The 24,545-nt window shown below is 45.0% G+C and overlaps 1 protein-coding gene across 1 annotated transcript in view; it reads right to left on the reverse strand.

Annotated features, from left to right (window-relative positions):
- The window catches only part of LOC119185716 (late secretory pathway protein AVL9 homolog), a 51,372-nt gene that overhangs the window by 4,136 nt on the left and 22,691 nt on the right, over window positions 1–24,545 (reverse strand). The window contains exons 10-15 of the mRNA XM_037434609.2: window positions 21,112–21,378; window positions 12,524–12,658; window positions 11,100–11,238; window positions 4,716–4,796; window positions 2,099–2,222; window positions 1,074–1,127 (exon numbers count right to left, since the gene is read on the reverse strand). Coding sequence (XP_037290506.2) covers window positions 1,074–1,127; window positions 2,099–2,222; window positions 4,716–4,796; window positions 11,100–11,238; window positions 12,524–12,658; window positions 21,112–21,378 — 800 coding nt within the window. The remainder of the gene's footprint in view (window positions 1–1,073; window positions 1,128–2,098; window positions 2,223–4,715; window positions 4,797–11,099; window positions 11,239–12,523; window positions 12,659–21,111; window positions 21,379–24,545) is intronic.

The following is a 24,545-nucleotide window of genomic DNA, read 5'->3' on the forward strand; positions in this document are numbered from 1 at the left end:
CTTTAAGTTATGAGCATTTTATGCGTGTGAAATGTTTTCATACTTGCTATGCACCCACTACTTTATCTTAAGGGAATACACACAATAAGGTCTGTGCTTTTTGTAATGGGTGGCTGGCTTTAAACTACGAAGTCGTAATGATAATCACATATGCTGATGCCTGATGGCAATGTACACTTGTAACACACGTTATTGCTCTGATATTAAATGTTGTATTGCAAAGCCTGCATACAGGACACGTGTGTTTGTGAAGCAGCAGTTACTTTCAATGCATTTTCAAGAAGAGAAAGTTCCTTTCACTGTATTTCGAAGCAGATGCATGGCTGTGTGGTAGAACAACCCCTTGCCACGCAAATGGCCTGGGTTCGATTCTCACCCGGGCCCAGAAGTTTTTATTATTTATTTTATTTTTATCTTTCTCGATTTTTTGGTCACAGAGAAGATGATGATTTCTCGCTCACAACCAGTGATGTCGACACCGACACCATAATCTTTGCGAAACGAGCTCTTTAACGCTATTGATATAAAATGAGAGAACTATTGGACTTCACTAAGAGGCCTTTCTCGTCACTGCTGCTCCTTGGGTGCACGACTGGTCGTTTGCAATGCCGCAAAGATGGAAAAGTATAGAACCTACCATAGATGCTACAGCTGCATCTTTAGGCCAAAAAATGATAAAAAACTATTCATTTTGTACTAAGAAGGAAGGTTCAATCAGCATCCATTTGAGAACAAATTTTACTTTAGTCAATATTTTCACAAATTTCAAGAACTACTATTCTTCTATTATGTAACTCATTTTGTTATACGGGGATTGAATGCACTAAAAATTAAAGCACGGCATAACGACAAGTTCAAACTAAATTTATTTTTAATACGTTTGCTTTCTGCTGAGTGATGAACCAAAGCAGTAAATATACAGATCTTTGGGCTTTCAAAGTAAGCAACAACATAAAATTATGAAATTACTATATATATATATAACCCAAAATTGAAATGACACAATAAATTGACACATAAAGTCCCCTTCAATCTAACTTTGTGCATATGAGCATCTGTTTTCAAAAACTTACTGAGAAATCCGTAACTTCATGTCAGCAACAGTCAGCTGGCCCTTGTAGTAATGACTAAAAAAAAAAATGAATGAAAATGATGCTGAAGCTGGAGGAAATGTACTCAGGTCATGCAAATTAACTGGATACTAATATGATAATTTGCTTAACTAAAGTTTTAAAGGCATAGATGATATGGCTCAAGCAAGATTAAACAGACATAGCATGGTACACAAGCGTTTGCTATAAACAACCTACAAAATAAAGACAATATTGTGCTGAATGCTGATATGTATTGGTTAGATACACATTTACGCGTACCCTTGGTCGCTTTTATGTGTGATGGATAGTGTGCGAATAAATGTAAGTCCATACTCAGCTGGCCAAAATTGAGTAACACAGATGCCTTCAGCTAGTTTGATTTGGCTCCACTAAAATCTTCCAAGGCACTTTAACATTTTGTGACATAGTGAAATCATACAAAGCAGTCATGTGGCATTGACCAGTTCAGTTCCTCAGGTTTTTTTCTTTTTTACTTTGGAGGGGCAAGCACTTGTAAAGTAGAGCAGGGGCGTAGCCAGGGGGTGGGACACTGGGCCTGAGCTCACCCCTCCCATCGAAAAAATTTTTTGCCATGACATACAGAGCAAGAAATGACCACTTCAAGGGGGTGCCCTCCCTAAAATTAAAAAGAGCTCCCCCTCCCCCCCCCCAAAAAAAATTTCTGGCTGTGCCCCTGGAGTAGAGTGCTCATACTCAACACTTTCACGGCTCCGAGTGAGTGGCTGAAAGGCACTCATTTGGATAAGGTGTCACTAGGGGTTCAACTGTGGATTTGACTTCTCCAAGAAAGGAAGGACTAGAGCAACTGGCCAGAAATACTACATCGGTGGCAGCAACCAGGTAACGTCTCAGCTACAATGTGCTGGAAGTTATCTCTCTGATGTCGAGACAAGTACTGAATGTGACTCGCACAGTGTCTTTAATTACATGCATATATCAGCAAACAACTCGTATGCCAAACGGTGAGTCAAGTGCCGGCTCACCCCATGGGAATATCTGCAAGGCAAGGGTGCTCCACACTGTTCCACATCTTGAAGTTATGCGTTGTTTTCCAGGCACTCAGGAAGGCAGTATTAAATGCTTCCTGGTCCTTACTGCTGACAGCATCTGGTTGCACCGTAGCACAGGGTAAAAAGTGGAGAGCTTTAGATATTTGCTTGGAATTTAATACAAAACCCAACCACAGCATAAAAATATCATGCTATCAATGAATCAATAAAAAATAAATTATTATAAAACTATAACCAATTAGTCACATACTTTGAAAATTTACATTCTATTTAAACTTGACAAAATTCTAGCAACACATTATGGCCACAGCATGCAGCTAAGCTGCGACACAATAATGCACTTTCTGGCAAGAAGTTCATAAGTTTTGACCAAATGTGACTAGAAGGAGATGGAGGAATAAACTTTATTTTGTAATAAAGAAACCAAGGAAGCCGGGCCTAGGCCTCCTATGAGGGGACGTCAAGGGCTTGCCTCGACGTCGTCTCACTGGCGTGCTGTGTCGCCCAGATTTGGTCGCCAAGAGCAGGGCTCTGCAGAGCCTCGTGGAGTTTCGACGAAAGGGTCGTGGCGTTAGTAACACTTTTTTTTCCTTTATAGCACACATCATAATTGTTGTCATTTCCACAAAGGTTAATTCAGTAATTTTGAATATGCAACATCCAATAAGCACATACATTGAAGATTAAAGAGGCATTTGAACAAAGTATCTCACTTTGAGAAATGATTTGTCTGCAACTAGCATTACAGTAAAATTCCGAGCACACGCTTACTACAATGTCACTGCTAAATTTAAGTTTGCATGTTGTTTCAAGAAAGCCCCCTCACGCTCTGATCCCTTATCACGCATTGCATCCATGCGCCTGCACCTGACGTATCTCAGCAAAATTTGATTTTTTTGTACCCCACACAGCGATAGCCCCCACAATGTGGCACAAAACACTCATGGCTATTTCCAGGTCCCTGTGAGCAAAAGCATGGCCTTCGAGATCTGCATTTGTAATTCAATGACTGTGTCTATGATGCACTAGTTAACAAAGGTAGGGCCTTCGAGATCTGTGTCTTTTGCATTTGTGCCAGCTCATTGTCAGAGTTCTTAACATGCCATACTTCCCTAGTCTGATCATGCTGCCTTTCTGTTTCTGAATCATTGTAATGTGCCTTGTTGTTTTCTATTTTTACCTTGATCGGCACAATGTTAATTCGTCTATGTCCGCCAAACTCTGGACTACGTGCCTTGTTTAAGCTGGTCGTAATCTGACAATGATAATAATAGTTGTTGGCATTCGACGTCCCAAAATCACTATATGATTACGTGGGACGCTGTAGTGGAGGGCTCCGGAAATTTCAACAACCTGGGCTTCTTAACGTGCGCCTTAATATGTTTGCTGTCAAAATGTTTACGTTTAAGCCTTAACATAAGTAGTACATGGGCCTTAGACATTTTTGCCTCCATCGAAAATGTGGCTGGCTCAGCTGAGATTCCATCCCGCGAGCTTCAAGTCTGCAGTCGAGCACCTAACCTAACAACTAGACCACCGTGGTGGATTCCATCGTAATTTGGCCAGAGCAAACAGAAAACCTTAAGGTGGAATGCGCAATGGGGATTGAGCAAGCCCTACTACCAAAAAGCAAAAGAAGTGAGCATTAAACAAACTGAGCATGTGAAATAGAGAGAGAGATATAAATTGAAAAAAAGTCAAGTGTGAGAAAGAAAGATACAAAAGAGAAAGAAAAAAGCAATAGAGGGAAATAGAAAGAGAAAACTTAAGAGGAATTAGGGGAATAAAGACACAAACAGACAGAAAGACAAAGAAGGACATGAAAAGACAGAAAGAAACATACACAAAAAAGAGATAAAGAAAGAGCAAGACAGCAAAAGAGAAAGAATCAAACCAGAAAAAAACAGACAGACAGAGAAAAATAAAAAGAGAAAGGAAGTGACAGAGAGAGAAAGAAATATGGAAAGAGCTAGAGAAAGAAAGCAGTAGGTAAGAGAGAAAGAAAGAAATGAAAAGAGACAGATACAAAAAAGAGATACAAGAAAGTGGGAGAGAGAGAAAGGAAAGATGAATGAAATAAAGATGAAAACCAGAAAATGAAAACAACCCAGCTCCACTCGTCCTACAGGCATTGTATCACTGGTGATAACTCTTACTCTCGTGAGAAGGCTTCGCCACGACCATCTTGAAGTTTGGAGCCATTCGGTAACCTACCACATTTCACTTCACCAGTAATTTTGAGTTGCCGAAGGGGGAGCACTTTCTCAAAATTTTACAGTAAATAGTAAAAAAAAACTATTACCTGACCACGCAGCAGCACTGACTGCAGTTACATCATCACGAAACAATGGCTAATAACATGCTTCTGCTTCACAACAATGAACACATCTCACTTTTGAAGAACTAGCTTCATCAATGTTTTTAACTTCAATTATATCAAACAACAAGGAGCAGTCCAATGAAAAAGCAGAGTTTCAGTCAAGGCTTCTCATGCAAAACATGCCCCAGTGAAATTCATACGAAGGTAAAGTGTATTACATTCGGCATGGCTAGAGCAGCATGTGTGCAGTAAGTGTAAAATTGTACGCACCTTCCAACTGAGCAGTCTTCAACAGACTTATTAGGTACACCTTGAACTCTGACCTTAGCCATTCCTCACCTCCCTGCCAGCCTATGAATAAAAATAAACACTGGTCAACCAGACTGCAATGGAAGAAGAACTTTGAACAACAGCTTCGCAACAACTTCCTTACTCACTGGTAACAATGAAAGAAAGCCTTGTCAAACTGCACTTGACATTCCACACTTTACAGTATAAGCAAGAAAAATTGTGATGCCAATGTACACACTAGGCAATGATGAGAACAATGCAGTTGTTTGTGCTCCTTTAGCAGTCCGAAGCAATGTTCACATCTTTGTTATGTCCCAGCTAGCCTAAGTTTTGGCCTTAATTCTTCCAAGACACATCATATCACAAATTAATTTAACAGGATGAACAGAACAACAAAACCTTGCATGCTACCACATGGCATCAAAGCTAACGAAGCAGAGACTAAACAATGCAGTAAACTAAACTAACACCAGTATTTTAAAGTAACGCTGACATAAAACACCAATGTACCCTTCTCTGCCTGTCTTTTCACATGTCATGCCGATACGTGTCCTGAACTGAGGCAGCTTTTGGTAGGACACATTTCTCTGACTGCTAAGGTTAAAATGCATATATCATACTTGTACAGAGCAGAAATTACATTCCCCTAAACAATGCTTGGAAAAAAGAGGACTCAAGCAAAATAGTACAACTTCTTTCACATGCAATAGAACTCAAAGGTGCAATGTATAGGCATGCAGTACTTTCTTCAGTCAGTGCATAAAACACCCATTGAGAAATCAAATCTTATGAGTCATTTGAAGCAATCATTTCACTTAGATGAGTGGTTATGCTTGGTAGTGACAGCTGCAACCTGTTTCTACAGTACCGACGAGAGCAAACTAGATCTAACTGAAATTACTCAGGAGTACTGCCTGAAGTTAATGCATGAATGAATGAACAGATCAACACTTTATTTAGGATGGCTCCATCAAGCAGAAAATGGAATGACAGAGGCATAAAAAGGAAGAAGGTACACATGACATGGTTGCTTTAAAATACTGTCACGATGAGTCACAAGTACTGGGGGATTTATTAAACCACCAGGTAGCAATCTCGGACAATGCGTCAGTCGTGGCTGGCTCTCGAGCAGAGAAGAAGCACGCGATCTTCTTTTTCCTCCAGAGTGAGAGCCGCTCTTGCTGTCGACCCACTACGTGCTGGTGGCATTATCCCCCCTTCCGAAAAAAAAAAAAAAACAAGTCCCAAAAAGAGGAAAGAAAAGTACATAGCATCACCGCTATGCTACTACATAGGCACGTGAAAAAGAAATTGGAAATTCGGATAAAGTGAAAGTAAAAATTGAAGAGCGTGTTAATATAAGAAATGTCAATGAACGAGAAAGCAGGTTCACACAAATAAACAAAAAACACAAGGAATGCTGTACGGTAAAGGAAAAGTTACGAGCAACGCGCAATAAATGGTTTCATGCGCAACACATGAACGACGTCCGGCCCCAGTCGTGTCCTGCTCCGTGCATGGGGTGTTGAGTCCGGAACCACTGCGTAGTTCACGTCATTGACGCGGCGTAACACTTTATATGGGCCAAAGTACCGGCTCAGTAACTTTTCACTAAGGCCACGGCGGCGGACGGGCGTCCACACCCAAACTTGATCTCCGGGGTTGTAAAACACTTCTCTGTGGCGGGTGTTATAGCGTCGTGCGTCTGCCTGCTGTTGCTGGCCATGTGCAATCGCACGAGTTGCCGGGCTTCCTCAGCACGCTCTGCGAATTCTTCGGCGTCAGTTGCCAACTCGTCTTCGTCTTGACACGGTAGCATAGAGTCTAGCATGGTCTGCACTTCGCGGCCGTAGAGAAGCCGAAATGGCGCGAGTCGCATGGTCTCTTGCACGGCAGTATTATACGTGAAGGTCACGTAAGATAAGATCCGGTCTTATGTTTTGTGCTGTACGTCGATGTACATTGAGATCATGTCTGCGAGGGTCTTATTCAGTCGCTCGGTAAGTCCGTTGGTTTGCGGGTGGTACGCAGTTGCCCTTCGGTGTCTGGTGTTGCTCAGTTTGAAAACTTCGTCCGTAATCTGCGCCGTGAATGCCGTCCCTCTGTCCGTTATTACACTGGAAGAAGCACCGTGTCGTAACACGATGTGGCGCACGAAAAATTATGCTACCTCAGAAGCCGTGGCTCGTGGGATCGCCTGCGTCTCAACGTAGCGTGTCAAATAGTCAATCGCGACGATCACTCATTTGTTGCTGTCCGCAGACAAGAGAAATGGCCCGAGAATGTCCATGCCGACTTGGTCGAACGACGTGCAGGGTGCTTCGATGGGCTGAAGCAAACCGGCTGGTTTAACAGATGATTGCTTTCGGCGCTGACATTCCCGACAGCTCTTCATGTACTTCTTGATGCTTGCTGAAAGTCCAGGCCAATAGTACCTCTCGCTCACTCTAGCAAGTGTCCTTGAGTAGCCCAGATGACCGGATGTGGGTTCGTCATTGCAAGCGAAGAGAACGTCGTCTCGCATGTCTCTAGGAACCACCAGGAAGTAAGCATGGCGGTTCGAACGAGCGTTCTTCTTGTACAGCACACCGTCTCGCAGGCAGAACGACGTCAACGAGCGGGATAAATGACGTGGTATGATAGCGCCCTGGCCCTCTAAATGATCAATGATTGGACGAATCTCTGCGTCATCTCGCTACCGTTTGCTCAAGTCTGATGCGCTAACGGCGCCCAGGAAGCCTTCGTCTTCCTCTGCTTCCTGACTGACGACATAAAGGGGTGCGCGTGACAGTGTGTCAGCGTCTTCATGCTTACGGCCGGACTTATGGACGATGGTGACACCAAATTCCTGCAGCCAAATTCCTGCAGCCTCAAGCTCCACCGTGCTAGCCGTCCTGAAGGGTCACGCAGGCTTGCCAACCAACAGAGCGAGTGATGGTCCGTCACTATCTTGAAGGGACGACCATAAAGGTACGGGCGAAACTTTGTGATTGCCCACACGACTGCGAGGCACTCTTTCTCCGTAGTGGAATAATTCGCCTCGGCACGGGATAGAGAGCGGCTGGCGTAGGCTATGACTCTTTCGGCGTCCTCTTGACGATGAATGAGCACTGCACTGAGCGCAACGTTACTAGCGTCGGTATGGACCTCCGTGTCAGCATTATCATCAAAATGAGCGAGAATGGGTGCTGATTGCACGCGCTGTCGCAGCTCATCAAAAGCTGCTTGTTGCTCGTTTTCCCAGCCAAACAGCGTGTCGTCCCTTGTGAGCCGACACGCGGTAGGGGTTCTGGTGTATCGGGCGTGCGTCCTCGTACGTGATGATCCTGTGTTGAGTGATAGACGTCTGGCGGATCTTTGAGCAACTTGCGAAGCAAGACCTGAACTCGAACAAGAGCGCTCATTGCCCAGTCTGGTTATCAGTGGACAGATCAGGATTGATGTCAATATTACTCATTGACGTAACGGTGGTATCCACTAGTTCTGACGTGAGACAGCTGGTGACGTTTGCTACTTTGTGGGCAAACGCTATCGAAGTGCCACGGAACAGATGTCGATGCTCGTTGCTAAAGTTGGTTACGAGCAATTCAGATTGGCCATCACGAAGGCGTATTACACTTCTAGCTACACAAATGCCTTGCTGCAGGAGGTGTTCTAAATTTGTCTTGGCCACCACATCGCCATCACCCAAACCACAGCATGTTACGTCGACTAGAACACTTGTTCCTGGAGGAAGCGTCACGCTCTTTTCAGAAATACGGAGTACGTCGACACGCTTTCCGTCATCCTGCACGTTGATTGCTCGCTGGGCTGAGAACGTGACGCGGCGCTCTTGCAGATCAATGATAGCTCCATTTTCCTGTAGAAAGTCAACTCCCAGGATGACGTCACGGGAACATTCGCGTAGAACGAGGCAGCTTGCTACGAATGTATACCCTTGGATCTGCACTCTAGTTGTGCAGGCACCCAGTGGAGTAATGACGTGGCCACCAACTGTCCGAATCTGCGAGTTGTGCCACGGCGTGATGACTTTCTTCAGCTGCGTTGTCAGTTTCCCGCTCAGTATGGAATAGTCGGCGCCGGTGTCCACTAACGCATTAACTGCACAACCATCAATTGTCACTGCTATGTCGAGTGAAAGTTGGCCATCTTTTGCAGCAGTATGTGATGTCGGACCGGTTTCTGTACGGTTCTGCGTTAATAGGAGGTCTTCAGCGCTTCGACGTTCAGCGACCCCGCCCCCAGAGGTCGCTTGGGCTAGTTTTCCCGGCGGAGGCTGGGAGATCGTGTGGTAGAATACCGCTGGGGCGTTGATGAAAATCGCCTCGGTGATGACGAGCGCGACTGGCGCCCGGCAGACGGTGGTGCATGCTGCTCGGCGAGGTAGTTTTCGATTTCGCGTGGTCTCTGGCCGTAACGGGATGGCGGTGAGTACGCAGAGAAGCCGCGAAGCCCAAGACGGCGATATCAGCACTGGCGGTACAAGTGATCAGCTTCTCCACAGTGAAAGCACAGAGGCCGGCGATCAGGTGTGCGCCAAACATCAGACTTCTGAGGAGACGTGCGCCGATCGTCGATGTACTGAACTGGTGGCACCGAACTATGGGCGACAGGAGCGCCAGGGACTAAGGACAAAGGCGGTGGCATGGCGTGCCTTCGTAGCATGGTATGTGCTGTGCTGACTGGAGTGCAACAGCAGGAACAGGATGGACGAGTAATGGCGGCGATGCAGCAGGGCGTTTCAAGGCTTCCGCGTAGGTTGTCTCACGGCGGTATTCAGCAAGAGCTGGTGGCAAGGTGTTCCGGAGGGTCTGGTGCAGCTCATCCTTGATCACAGTTGCAATTGAGCTAACCGTAGGATGAGGTATTACACCAGCCTTTTGCAACTCTTCACGTACTATATCACGGATGAGTTCACGTAGACGGTCCTTGCTGGTTCTAGTGGCGGTGAAAATGTCGGCAGTAGACATGCCACTGACTTGCCTGTCGTATTGGTTGGATCGCTGCTGCAGCATTTTTTCCATTGTCACGGCCTCGGACAAGAACTCCGCGACCGTCTTCGGAGGGCTGCACACGAGGCTGGCAAAAAGCTGGTCCTTGACACCGCGCATCAAGTGACGCAACTTCTTGTCCTCCGTCATTCTTGAATCGGCCTGTCGGAAGAGGCGCGTCATGTCTTCTACGTACGCGGTCACAGTTTCGTTTGGCAACTGGACGCGGGCCAACTGGACGCGGGTCAGCACTGGCATAGGTCTGCAAAAGTCTACGAGAGAATTCGGGCCACGTCGTCAGCTGCTCCTCTCGGTTTTGATACCACGTACGTGCCCCGTCTTCGAGATAGAAATAGACACGACCCAGTTTTGCCGCGTCGTCTCACTGATTCAAGATGGCTACACGCTCGAAGTCCGCCAACCAGTCCTCAACGTCCTCATGCTCCGTGCCATAGAACGTCGCCGGTGCCCGTGGGCTTTCCAACGTATAGCGGTTCGACGTCGTGCTTCCCGTGCCTGTTGACGAGGTTTGCACCGAAGCGCTGGTCATGTTTGTCGACGTGGTTGGAGCAGTATCGTCGATTTTCTGAGGCAATCCTCTGATTCGACGGCTGGTCCGATGCACGGGAGTATTGATTGGCACTGGACTCGTATCACGGCTTCCTGGGGGGGTCTGCAGCATCCGTGAGACTACCCAGCACTTCCACCAGTTTGTCACGATGAGTCACAAGTACTGGGGGATTTATTAAACCACCGGGTAGCAATCTCTAGGACAATGCGTCCGTCATGGCTGGCTCTCAAGCAGAGAAGAAGCACGCGATCTTCTTTTTCCTCCAGATTGAGAGCCGCTCTTGCTGTCGACCCACTACGTGCTGGTGGCAATACATACACGTGTTTTTTAATAAAGGTTTTCAGTAGAAAAAAAGAACTCCCAATAAATGGGAAATGCTTCTATAATCTATGAAGTCATTAAATAGAGTTCTACCATACAAAATAAAAAGTTAAATGCCTCCTTTAATCAATGAGAACATGGTGATGTCGAGGTCTGAAGAAAGGCCTTATGCACGCAGCTTGCAAGGCAAGTTCAAAGTTCACCTTTAGGTAGAATAAACTGACCATTGAGTGTAAAGCACGAGGATGTCTTGAAGCTATGTGAGAAGGAGCTACTTGTGCAAAATATTGACTGTAACCAAAATACAAATTTAAGAAAGGGCATTTTGTGTGACTGTACAAGGGTACACAAGAAAGATATAAGGGTGCACAGACACAATAAAAAGTTGTTGCAAGAGCTGAACCTCTAACTGGTCGGTCATACGAAACATGTTGTAACTGGTTTATCACAAAGCAACAGGTTTAGGACTGTTGTACTGACATGTGCCATCAAGGAATAGGTCCCGTGAGTCATCAAGGACATTCTTGACTAAGTAGTCAGCAAAACGAAGGTCTTCCATGGTGAGGTAAAGCTGCCGCCGAAGGTCATTGTCTAAGATCGTGATTTTGCACTCATCTACCTGCAGAAAATACAGACAAAAAAAAGGGGGGGGGGGTCTTCGATTTAATGCGACTTCTAATGTATGATACCAAGTGTTCTAAGACTCTCAGAAAAGAACTACAGCTTGCCAGCATGAAATTTTAAAACATTCAATTCATTACCTTTTAATTACACACACATTTGTGTGTGCACATGAACACACTCACTTGGAGCCTCGTACCATTCTTGAAAACAGAACCGAAAATAATGCCTCAAATTCTTAACAGTCTTAAGGTTAAATTCTTAAGCTGAAAACTTAGGTACTGATTGATTTACGCAAGCACGTACTAGCACACAACCCCAAGAGTTTAAGCTCCTTGAAGAGAGAAATTTTAGGTGACCTTAATGTTCGTTTAGGCATCTTGAATGATGCTGCTGGCTCATCGACATTTTGGGCACGAAGAAGTGCAGGGAGAGTGGCGTGCCACTGAGAAATCACGGCGTGATGCCCCCAGGAAACAAGTGGGATACAAAACGAGCGCCACACAGAAAGGAGGAGGCACACCAAACACGATGGAAGTGGCGTCAGCACTTCTGTCACCCTTTACTGCACATCAGCTTTGACAACTGAAAAGCCAACTATTACAAATGTGTCAGCACTCCCATAACCATCCTCCTAACAAACATAGAAAAATTGGCTATGGGATTGATATGGTCTAATTAGGTCCTTAATTCATGTTAACTACATACTGTGTGTAACTTAGACCTATGCTTAAGTACTATGCATCAAACAAATGTCAATTTCCCATGTTCACTAGGGACAAGCCAATCTGTTAGTTCCAGTAGTTTCCAAGGGCAGTTATTACCATTCAATCATTGTTAGTTACCATGGCAGTTAAATGACCATTTCCTGCAGTGAAATTGAGCTCCTGCATCATATCTACCATATACAATCCTTAACACCTTCTTTCTTTATGTAGTTTTATTTTTTCAGACTATGTGGACAACCCCACTCGATGATGAAATTGGGCTTCTCTGCAAGGAAGACAATGTCACTAGGTGGTAGCACCTTACAAAAACTGTAATAATATGAAAGACAGTCAGTTGCCTAAGTGTGCATACAGCGAATATTCATGTGACATCAGATATGTAGTTTTGTCCTGATCAAAGCTACCATTCCACCTGTTTTATTAACAATATGGAAGCCGTGACGAGATCAGTGCATATTGACAATACGACCGATGCTAATAAAGCCATTTATTCATTATATTATAGAAAGCGTGCACACAAGTCAAGAATGCATAATGATGTTGTTGCTGACATACCTCAACAATGACATCAAAGAGGTGCTTTTTTTGCTTAAACAGGTCATTTGTCGCTCCCACGACGCAGCTTCGTATGCTAATGTCACTGAGCAGGTCTATGGTAGGCAGAGATACATATGGCAGGCATAGTGAACCCTAAAAAAAAAAAAAAAGTGCGTTATGATGACATATGAAAGTATACAAATTCACAAATAAACTGACCAGAATTGAAATTAGCATGGACATTTCAGAACATACATAGTAGTTTTGAAATTTTAGTGGCAAAAATTTTAACAGTCTTGGTAGGCCTGCAATAATGTGAATTTATTTTTAAAATGAGCATTCACATGCATACATATTTAAAGAGATTAGCACTGCCTTATACCACTGAACACTAGCCTATCACTGAGTGCTAGGCACCACGAATGATATTATCTCACTCTAAACTTTCTTTGAAGCCCCTATGCGGGACAGGAATTCTGATTATGAACACACTAGAAATTGTAAAAGTATTACTAAAATAATTTTTTAAATCCATTCCTAATCGAACAAGCCAGGAGGTATTAAACTGATTTAATGCCATGCCTCCAGGAGGCAAGCTTCACTATCAATGTCGACACTCTTTTTTTTTTGTCTGGGTGGTCCACAGGTGATGTACCTTCTCTACATTTTCATAAGTGTGAGAGAAAAGGGTGCGTGCCATGTGACAAGCCCAGCCCCTTATCTTCCTTAGAAAAACTACTCTACAAATACTAAAACATAAAACAGAATTTTGTTCCACATGAATGCCTGTTTAAGATTCAGTTCCGCAACATCAGGTCATCGCTTTCAGCAGAGCTAACCACTGCTGCGTGCAAAAATATTAGACCTCTTCAAGATGGTAGAAAATGGGACTAAGAAACGGGACTCTTCAAGATGGAGAAAATAGGACTAAGTGTGGTCAAGCATGTGTGGTCAAGAAAGTGTGTACACTCAAACCAGCACATACAGAACTAGCAGAAAAATGTGCATTAGTTTGATATAGCTCATAGTAACTCGATACAAAACTTTTTTAAAAGAGCAGTGACATCAACCTGATGCATGTCAAATTTCTTGTGTCAGCGCGTAGTTATCAATCCCCTAGTAACGATTCGGTACTAATAATCCAACAGAGAGACAAAATAATATATGTAATATCGATTAGTATGACCAGCATCAAACCCAATTCAAAATGGCTGCAAAGCCTATTAATTTTCGGCGCCGCCGAGCCGTCATTTTCCGCAGTCACATCTTGTCTGATTATCTGGCCACAGAAAACAGTGACGCGAGTTTCAGAGGACATTTCATCTGCTAAGTGCACACTTGTATAGGTATGTCTTCACCACTCCCATTGTCCTTGCCGCCATCATCAGCATCCACAAGCGACAATGAAAACACTGAGGAATATGGAATCGCGGAGATTCATGGTGTGGCGAGTACTTTATGGTTCTATCCCTTTCAGAGCAGTGATTCTGAAATCGATACCGGACCGAGCAGCGACGAGGCAGCTGGAGATGCACACTTGGGCCCTGCTAGCTGGTATGACATATGAACGCTGTGTACGTGTTACTAGTTTGTGATGACCCTAGCTTCAAATATTCACATTTGCGCGCATGGCTCTTCGACAAATCACCCCAAGCGGCACAACGAAAATGCAGCATTCACACGAATGCGCTGCAAGAATGAAGCAAATCAAAGCAAGTGAAGCTGTTGTCAGGCAGCCAGGCGTCGCCGCCAGACAGAAAACATCACATGTAGACACCGTGATGACAACACTAAAACTGTCGACGTCATCGCTGCTCTCTCATCGTCACTCAGCGCTCGGGGCTTGGTCTAGGAGCTTGCTGAACACATTCATACTGTCGATGTCTCATGGCCAGGAACGCGCCGTTGAGCCTTTGGATGCTCTTTGCGCTCAAAATAGAACAACTTCTACGTGACGGATGCCATTCACACATTGCTAAAAAAAACTCATGTATACCAAGCAATCTAATTAACATTGCATCTCGAGGTTTATCTTGAGGTTGAAATTTGGTGTCACTGCTCCTTTAAAGATTAATGGCATATTTGACGTGAACTTCGGTGTGAATTTGGCTTCACAGCACTGCTTAAAGATAATGCAAAGAGGGTAGTTTCAGGGCGATCCGTGGGAATTTTCTGCGTTGGTTATTATTTTCTCCAGTTTGGTGTGCAGGTAACATGCAGAAGCGAGTTAGGTATGCGCGACAAAATACAGTGTTAATGTAAATACTGCCTCAACATCTTACATCTCACATGCAAATAAGTGTACTCGATGGGTGCCCAAAGCCTCTAGTACCTTTTGGCACCACTTGGATAGTGAAAGCTCTCTTCTGCAAGAAAAAGTGTACCCCTGGCAACTCACTCGAGGCATTTCATGCAGAACGAAGTCCAATGTATGAACTGTTCCAGCTGTTATTGTTAGTGTATCCATAGCTTTTCCTATGAAATGGCATTAAAGCACTGTCGAGTTCGAAAATAGTTCAATATAAAAAATGATTCTAGTTAGCTGAGCTTGATATATTTCGGTTGGACTGTAATTAACCTCCCATAGTTAGTGGTGACTGTCACCAATCAAGATGATTTCATAGAAATCCATTCAAACAATTCTTACTTCCCGACAACATCCTCTGCCGCTTTACATGTATACTATGGTGCCCACTCACAGGCCCGTAACTAAGGGGGGGTTGAGGGGGTTCTGAACCCCCCCCCCCCCCGAAATTTTTTTGATGCTTTAACTTTTCGGGTGATACTAAAATATTTACACGCCTTCACAGCGACCACCAGCTGCCAAAGTTACACTGCAACTTTCCTGGCATTGCTTCCCTCTTCCTTTCTTCAAACCTACCCTTTTACCAGAACACCTCAGCGCTCCTTCCCCCGCACACGCACCTGCCCTATTTGTACAGCTTTGCACTTCGCCCTCGCATTCCTTCGAGTCTTTTTTTTTTCGTCTTTCACACCGTAGCAGCTCCTTTATTGATTCCAGATGCTTCCCTTGTGCATTGCCGCTGGAGAAGTTATCCGTCTGTGCGGACCGCACGTGTCGGCTTTGGGTTCCTACGAAAAGCGTGTCTACTTCTGTGAAGGAAAACAGTTCGACAGCAACGGCAACACCAACACGACGTGCGCAAATTTGCCAGGGAACGAAACCCCTAAGCGGAAAAACTCAGCAGCGCATTCCGAGGACGCAGGCTGCAGGGCAAACTTTTCTCAAACTGTAGTCCTCGCCACCGAAACGAACTATCGAAGATGACATCTACTGAAAGACTGGCATATCCGAGCAACTTCGAACAGCCTTAACCACACGCAAGGAAATCTACCTCTTCTGTACACAGAAGGTATATGCGCCTCCCTACAAAGCGCACAAAGCGAGGATACAGCCGGCACACAATCCGACACCAGCGGTCAACTTTCACAGGAGAAAAAAAACGCCGCCAAGCTGGGCTGCGCGCGGGAGTACAGAGGTTGACGTCACAGCCTACAAAGTGCATTTTTGGGAGGTCACGGCTATTTAATTAGCGCAGCCCAAAGAGAATTATGCAGGCGCCCAGGGAGCCGTCTGTGAAAAGGTGACTTTTTCACAGGAACGGAGCAACACCTCCTTTCTGGACTGTACCACGGGAGTGCAAATGTCTCGGCAGTGCATTCTTGGGGGTTCACGTATATTAAGGAGAGTATGCAGTGCCCATGGAGTCTTCTGTGAAAAGGTCTTTAAGTAGCGTTAATCCAGTTTGCTGCAGCTGGAGTACAATAATGGGCCTGCATGCACACCAGCTGTAGCGGCGATCAGAAAACACATGCGCCACACAGGAGCCGACGCGTTCATCACACTTCTGCATTCTAGCCACTGTAAAGTGGATATGAGAGGAAGCAAACATCGCCCGCCGTTCACGCCAGGTAGTCGAAGCAGTCGCAAACGTCTTTTTGGAGCCACTGGCCACTTCTGTGTGCGTGCACAGGATTGCGGCAGCAAAATGAAAAGACACTCTGCAACAACGAAGCAAAGGAGTCTTGCGTCTTACTTCAAGAAAGTTCGAACCGATGAAGCGGACGGAGAAGAACCGCCTCCTTCGAACGATAAAACTTCGCCCTCCTCAGCACTGGTGGAAAGCCAAGCGCGTCCGAACTTCTGTAGCGACTCAGGAGAATGCACCGGTTTATATGAATCACCTGAGAACGAACACAAGCAGGATAGCCATGCGCCGCCGGGAAATGATGGTGGCCGCAGTGCAACTCCAAGTGATCTTTGTTCTACAGTCAACGCTGGGCAAAGTGACGCCTTTACCACTGGGCAATGCCCAAGGAAGGTGAGTGGCATGGCACCTACACATTCTGGTTCGCCTCCCCTCTGTGCGACGAGTGCGAATATTTTCGACTTGGGACTGTTTATCTCGAAAAGCAATAATGTAAATGATCCAGAGACGATGGAGAAGCTGCTGCTCAATCCGTGGAGCCCTCTGGCTAACTATGATTATCCAGCCACAGGGAAAAGGAATCTGAAGTTCCAACCTCACTGGGTAGATCGTTACCCATGGCTTGTTTATTCAGAGAAGCTTCAAGGAGCATTATGCAAATATTGCGTAGTCTTCGCAAGCGAGGTTGCAGGAAAAGGGGAGCACCAGCGCTTGGGCTGTTTTGTAACTAAGGAGTTCACCAATTACAAGAAAGCCATGGATGCCTTTAAGAGCCACGCATCCAGCAGTTATCACGCCATGTCAACAACGCTATCGGAGAACTTTTTAGCAGTCCGGTCCCGCTCACAGCATGATATCTTAACACAACTTGACCACGGCCATAAAAAGCAGGCGGAAGAAAACCGCAAGAACTTGCTGCCAATAATAGAAACAATCCTTTTCTGTGGCAGGCAAGAAGTACCGCTTCGCGGCACAGACGACTCTGGTCCGATAAATATGTCTGAAGTGCTGCCATTCAAAAATGATGGAAATTTCCGCGCACTGCTTAGGATGAGAGCAAAATGTGGAGAAGCCGCCTTGAGAGCTCACATGGAAACATCTCCGGCGAATGCGCTGTACACGAGCCCAAAAATTCAAAATGAGTTGATCACCCTCTGTGGTAAAATCATACAAAGAAAGATAGCGGAAAACGTCAACTCAGGTTTGTGTTTTTCAGTTCTAGCTGACGAGGCCACTGATATATCTCGCACCGCCCACATTTCCCTATGTGTAAGGTACGTTGGACACGACACGTCGGGAATGCCCATTCTTAAAGAAGATTTTGTAGATTTCGTTCCCGTGTACGATCTCACTGGCAAGGCGCTGGCGAGCACAATCCTGAACAGCCTTAGAGGTCATGGCTTTGCCTTGAACCTACTTCGCGGGCAAGGATACGACGGCGCGGCATCAATGAGCTGCCACCTTAACGGTGTTCAAGCCTTCATTCGTCAAACAGCGCCTAAAAGCGTTGTACGTGCATTGTAGTGCCCACTCTTTGAACCTTGCTCTGCTTCACGCATGCAAACTCCCCAGCATCCGCAACTGTTTGGGAACTGTATCCTCAACCTGTACGTTTGTGAGAGCTTCGCCACAGAGGACGAACCAACTGCGAGACAAAGTAGAAGATTTAGCACAAGAAAAAAGAAAATCAGTTCTCTCCTTTTGCCAAACAAGGTGGGTAGAGAGTCACGATGCACTTCAGCGTTTCCTTGAACTGTACTTGCCTATTGTACAATTCCTCGAATATTTGGAAGAAGAGGCCGCGTCATCTGATACTTCATCAAAAGCTTCTCAACTGCTCAATGCCATTACGAAGCCCGAGTTTGTCGTTTCGCTTCAGATCTGTAGCGACCTCTTCTCTTTGACACTGCCACTTTGCAAGTTTCTTCAAAAAATTGACTGTTACTTGGCTCAAGCGTGCGTTCACGTAAAGAATGTTATAGACGTTCTCTCCACAAAAAGGGCTAGTGCGCAAACGGAATTTAATAAGATTTTTCTGAAGTCGCTCTCTTTGCTGAAGATCACAAATGTTGAGATGGCCCTACCACGCATCACTGGAAGGCAGATGCAAAGAAGCAACGTACCTTCTGCTACTCCCGAAGAGTACTACCGGAAGAATGTGTATTAGCCTTTGCTGGCTGACTTCGAAAATCAATTAAGAGACCGGTTCGATGCCCATAAGAAGGTCGTGGTTGGCCTTAACATGCTGCTGCCGAAATTCTGCGCATCGGCTAGCCTTTCTGATATTGATGATGCAGTGCAGTTTTACCTTGGCGACATTCCTTTGGCTAATGTCATCGAAGCAGAGTTCACACTGTGAGTGAACAAATGCTGCCAGATCGAAGAAAAGAATCGCCCAGCTTGTGCTTTACAGGCCTTAGAGATGTGCAACCGCGACTTTTTTCCGAACATCCACAGCCTACTTTCTATCCTGACGACTTTACCCCTGTCGACGTCGCCCCGGAACGGACTTTTTCCACACTGAGAAGGCTGAAGAGCTACCTTCGAAATCATATGAACAACGACAAATTGACCGGACTAGCACTGCTCAGCATCCATCGAGAACTTCAAGTGACCCCAGAACAAGTCCTCACAGAATTTCGCAAGTTGCCGAGAAGGAAAAACTTCCTCGTTTAAACTTCCCTCCATGTTTCAAGAGTCGATTAAAAGCTAAACCCAGCTAGCCCAAGCTTCAACCCTTTTATCCTTTCGCAATTACGAGGAAACTATCCAGCAAGCAGAATGTGCGAATGGTAACAAAAAGATCGGAATGTAGGGCGACTTGTTTGTTTGTTGCATACATGCTGTCACGGACTGCCGTTTTTGCGACCCGGCGTAACGGCAAATTAACGGGCGCTACACTCCCCCGCTGACCGGTGGAACCGTTCGCTCATGAAAAGACTGGCCTTTACTGCAGGGAAGTACTGAATGGCGTGTTCTTCATGAAGAAAACGTTGGTCGCCGATGTTTGATCCTTTGTACCTACGGCGGCGTCCGCAGGGTCGTCAAAGGCCGCGATGCACCCCGAACTAGCTGTAGACTGCAAGACGCACCGGCTGAAACCAAGGAAACTGACCATTCCCTTGGGCAAAACTGCTTGTGGACAAGCCGTATGAGAGAACCCCAACAGGTTGTCACTCTCGCTCAGTTGAGGACCCTCTCTTAATTAAAAAGGGACGTGGTCAATATATTTTTAGGGTGGAGTTTCTAACAATGAAACGTGCATGATTGGACCCATGTAGAGGTCTCTTTTCCCTTAGGACGAGAATCAAGAAACACGGAGGTCGATTTAAGAGCAGGATTTCGCCTTGCTAAGCAGTCTAGTTGCTGACCAACATGGTGTAGAAGGAGATCAAGAAGTATCCCTTAAGTGGTTGTGGCTCCGTGTCGGCTGGCCACCTAAACTTAGCCATTCGCCTAGTTGTGACGCGAAATTAACGTCTGTAACGTAGGCATCGGTACTTGAATCTCGAGTAAGCTCAACCTGCCCGAGATCGGCTTCAAACACTAGCCTCTCAGAAACACCAGCGCTGCAACACCGCCGACATCGCAGTTGTGCCAGAACTCTCTCCGACTTCTCGCATCCGATCGTCGTGGACTCAACGCTGCCGGTCATCACAGGTATCCCTTCACCTGTTTATACCTTCAGACTTTCTTATCTGTAGTTTTATTGTTGGTTAGTTTTGTGTAGTTTGTAATACTTCTCTCTTGTAAGCTGATTTATTGATTTTATATGTATTTTGTTAGGTGGTATTAAGTGTTGTACTAGATTCCTCTGCAATATTCCTAGATTCCTCTGCAGTGCTGCAATATCACTAGAGTTTTGTTTTTCCCCACATACATCTCTGATCTCTTCACTGTCTCTGCTTACGTACGGAACGACCTAACCTGCTGCCATTCCCGTCGCCGACTTCGCGCTGGCGACGCTAGAGTGGCAGCTTGTAACACATACATACCGTTTTTGTACCGCGGTTACATTGTGTTACTTCATCAGGAGCTGTTGGTCGCGGTGTCCTTGGCTTTGGTGGTGCTATTATCCAAACTTATTTCTTGCTTTAACCAGAATTTGAGGTTGACGTGCCAATTTCTTTATTTGGGTACAAATAATTGAAAAGTACCATCGAATTATTACAAGTAAGTGATGTACTTGTTTTATTCACGAAAATAAGCCAGTATAAATCTTGAAAAATGGCAGCCGTTCTACACGCAACCCCCCCCCCCCCCCAAAAAAAAAAAAAAAAAATTCCTGGGTATGGCCCTGCCCACTCAGGTTCACTTTCTATTTTGCTTCACGACAGGGACTGAGTCACTTGCAGAAACTATGAGTGCATGCAACTTTCATGCTCTCTAAAAAGTTGCTTCTTCAAAAGGGAGGCCACATGGCCTTTCTGGTGACAAAACATATGTAGTATGAGTACTGTCGACTAAGTCCCCTTAAATTACAGTCGTTTTTCAGTAACTTGGCCCTTTAAAATCTCAATATGTAGTTCAACATTGGCCCACTATAAAAGCACAGAAAAAATGTATTTTAGAAAATGAAAAAGCAAACATGCCAAAGCCATTAAATATGCCTTAGCACCAAGACTGCCTTCTTTTGCGAAGAGGGTGCCTGCTTGCCTTTGAAAATATGCAAAGTGGCAGGCCACAGTCTTCATTTGGCAGGGCGATGACTTTGGGAATGCTCTGCAGAAGCAGCAAGTCCTCCTGGTCCCGACTGTTCAAGCCCGACATACTACCCAATTCACCGCCTTCACCGGCGAGGTTGAAAGTCACCAAACCAGAGCTGTCTTCACAAGGTGTTGTTGATCCGTCCAGCTCACAATTAAAATCACTGTCATCACCTGCTCCAGGTACACCGCCCTTTGTGACACCAGATGGCGATTCCTGCATGTGTGTATACATGTAAGGCCCATCCTTCTGCCGTTGACACAAATGGAAAGTTGGTAACAGCACAAATACATAAAATAAGAGGTTTGTTCGAAAAGAAACCAAACTTTTCCAGTAGGGCGCCAGCCACCAGATGGAGCATGCTGCGGCTACTAACCGCACATAGCGGCAAGCTTAAAAAAGAAACTGTCATTTGCCGCGATTCCCTCTGACCATTAGTTTGCGTGCTGCAGCCATTAAAGTGAGCACATGGACAAGCTGTTCTTCGAATTAGTATCAATGTAACAATGAGAGCTGGAAGAACAACATGTGTGTGAGGTTCTGCAGCAAACTCGGGAAAACTTTCAAAGGAAAATTTCCTTTGCTTAACCAAGCATACGAGAAAGACTGTACGAGTCACACGCAGACGCAGTGCTGTGAGTGGTCTGTCCAAAGCCTGGACGACCTTCCACAACAGCAGATTATGACCACACCGAGAGTTCGTTCTGGAATTCGAGGGAACCTTCGCTAGACTGTTCGAAAATTTTCTGATCAAGTGAGTATTATAGCATAGGATAATACAATAAAATTGCTTTCCTTTTCCTCTATCTCGAACACAAAACCACATTGAAAGGATGCCATTTCCAAGCCGTAAAGAAAACCCAGGACAATATGAGAAGAGACCTGTGGGCCATTCCAGAAAGTGCATTCCAGAAGGCTTCCCAAAAATGAAAAAAAAAAAAAAAGATGGGAACAGTGCACTGCCAATAGAGGGGGGTAGTCTCAGGGGGGAAGTGCTTAAAAGGTTGTACCACAAGTAGTAAAGGTGTATTGGAAAAAGTTTGGTTTCTTTTTGAACACACCTCGTAAGAGAAAGAAATTTCCACTCTTTTTTTTTTAACTACTGTCTATGCAATACAATAAGCCAAATGCTGTAACATCGTCTAGTGTTCCTTATAAGAGGTTTTAAGGGTGCTTTACAAGCTCACCAGACCTGTATACAAAGCTATAGAACTTTACTGCAAAAAAACTGACAACCAGGGTTCACAGTTTTTGGCACATTACAAGTAAATGATAACTTGTAATCAATCACATTTCCTAGTAATTCTGCAACATAACCGATCACTTTAGTAAAACTGTAATGTTCTGGCTAATTCAATTACATTTTCTTGTAATTGATTACCAGTAATCAATTGCCTTTTCTTCCAAAATCAAGTTGTAGCCACACTTCTACAGCAGTTCATGTACTAAAAATAAGCCACCACTTTGTAGGGACCACCATTCGGTTAGACGGGGAATGACCACACAGACTATTTTTTCACCCTCTTCTTGGTCTGAACTGCAATGCCTTAACTGACCGCCAGTAACAGCGAAGCACAATTTCATAAGGACATCAACACTAGCACTGAAGCAGAACGTAAGTATGAGCTGGAGCGCAAGTGCTTACATAATAATACTGCCCTTTTCTCAAGTGCATGCACTGAAATGAGAAAGTTTTCAGTGTAGCCACCGACCTCTTAGCAAGGAAACATTGAATAATCAGTGACACAATTTTGAAAAACAACTCTTGAAAAATAATGTGTAACACTATATCACAGAAGGCCCCTAAGCTTTCATGCAAGTTTTGTACCTGCTCTCTAGCATACAAGCCACAATAGTTCGTTGTAGTTTGAGTAATATTGTGCTGTGATGTCACAGCAATAAAATTTTGAAGGAAAGTAATGAAAAAAAAAACTCATTAAATTTCTGCAAAAGATCAGTTACTTTCCTGGTGCTGTAACTGACAACTGTAATAAGTTACATTTTAAAGGAATTAATTGCAATCGGTTGCTTATTTTCTCTAAGGTGTACAAGTCTGCTGAGAGCACAGAAGCAGAGAGCAGCAGTGTTAAAAAATGAAGAAAGATAACTGTGAAGTCTGAAAGAAACAAGCAACAAAGAAAAAAAAGACACCATGATCTGTTAAGCAGCACAATTGCTGGCACAGGACATCCAACGTACTTGTTGTTGTTCATCCTGGATAAAATGTTCTATGGCCAGTGTTCTATGGCCAACAGACAAGAGGGCGAGCTCACAGGTCACAGCATGCCCTCAAAGATAGCAGACAGGAATCATGAGCAATGCGTTAGCTTTCACTTATTATCTGCAAAAGCAATGGGAGTGAAGCTGCTGCACAAGCATGCAAGCAGACCATGCAGGCTAAACATCAATTTTAATCAACCACAGTTTTGATGATCCAAGTGCCAGGCTTTCAAGGGCTAAAATTACCATTGGAACAAACATTTTTTGTTTTTGTTGTAATGATGACATTTTCATTTTTGTTGCAACCTCACTGACCAGAAGTTGGCGAGATTAATTGTAACCATTACATACTCCATACACTCCACGCCTGGTATGTGTAAATGCTTTGGCCTTCCCACAGGCATGTGTCTTGCTGATGGTCAAATAAAAGGAAGAAGGTGAGAAAAACTTGGAGCACACTTGAGCTTCGCATGTCATAGCATTTCTGTGAAATGAGATCTTTATTGCTATCACATAAATATTGTTATGAGACAATGTCCCACAAAAACGGTTAGATAGGTGCGGAGAAAGACGACATGATTTTGGTGTAAGGCACAGCACTTGTTCTCCATCTTGGCTTGCGCGTTGGCGCTGTGTAAATATATCTTCAAACGTCTAGTTTCACGCTTACCTTTATGTAACATTTTGGAGGAAGGTGCTGGGTTACAACACACGACAAAGTTACGCAGCGGACGCCCGCTGCTTCCGACATGTCCACCGGCAGCAACGCTTCGTCAACTGCCACGCCCAATGCATCAACAGCGCCTACCGCCCCTGTTTTTCTCGTGGCCGCTCCACCCCGTGATCCCGGCAACTTTTCGGGAACAGAAGGCGAGGACGCGGATGAGTGACTTAAACTCTATGAGCTTGTCAGCGAAAACCAGAGGTGGGACCCAACCTCGATGCTGGCAAACATCATCTTTTATTTGCAAGGAACGGCCAAGGCATGGTTTAATAACAATGTGGGCGCGATCACGAGCTGGGACGTATGCAAGACCAAGTTACGCGAGTTGTTTGGTCAATCTGCCGGCTGCAAGCAGGCCGCTAGGAAAGAACTTGGCACGCGTGTTCAGATGTCCACGGAGTCTTACCTGGCGTATATACAAGATGTACTGACCCTTTAC

The sequence above is a fragment of the Rhipicephalus microplus genome, chromosome 1 (genome assembly GCF_043290135.1).
Source record: "Rhipicephalus microplus isolate Deutch F79 chromosome 1, USDA_Rmic, whole genome shotgun sequence".
In the NCBI taxonomy this organism is placed as follows: domain Eukaryota; kingdom Metazoa; phylum Arthropoda; class Arachnida; order Ixodida; family Ixodidae; genus Rhipicephalus; species Rhipicephalus microplus.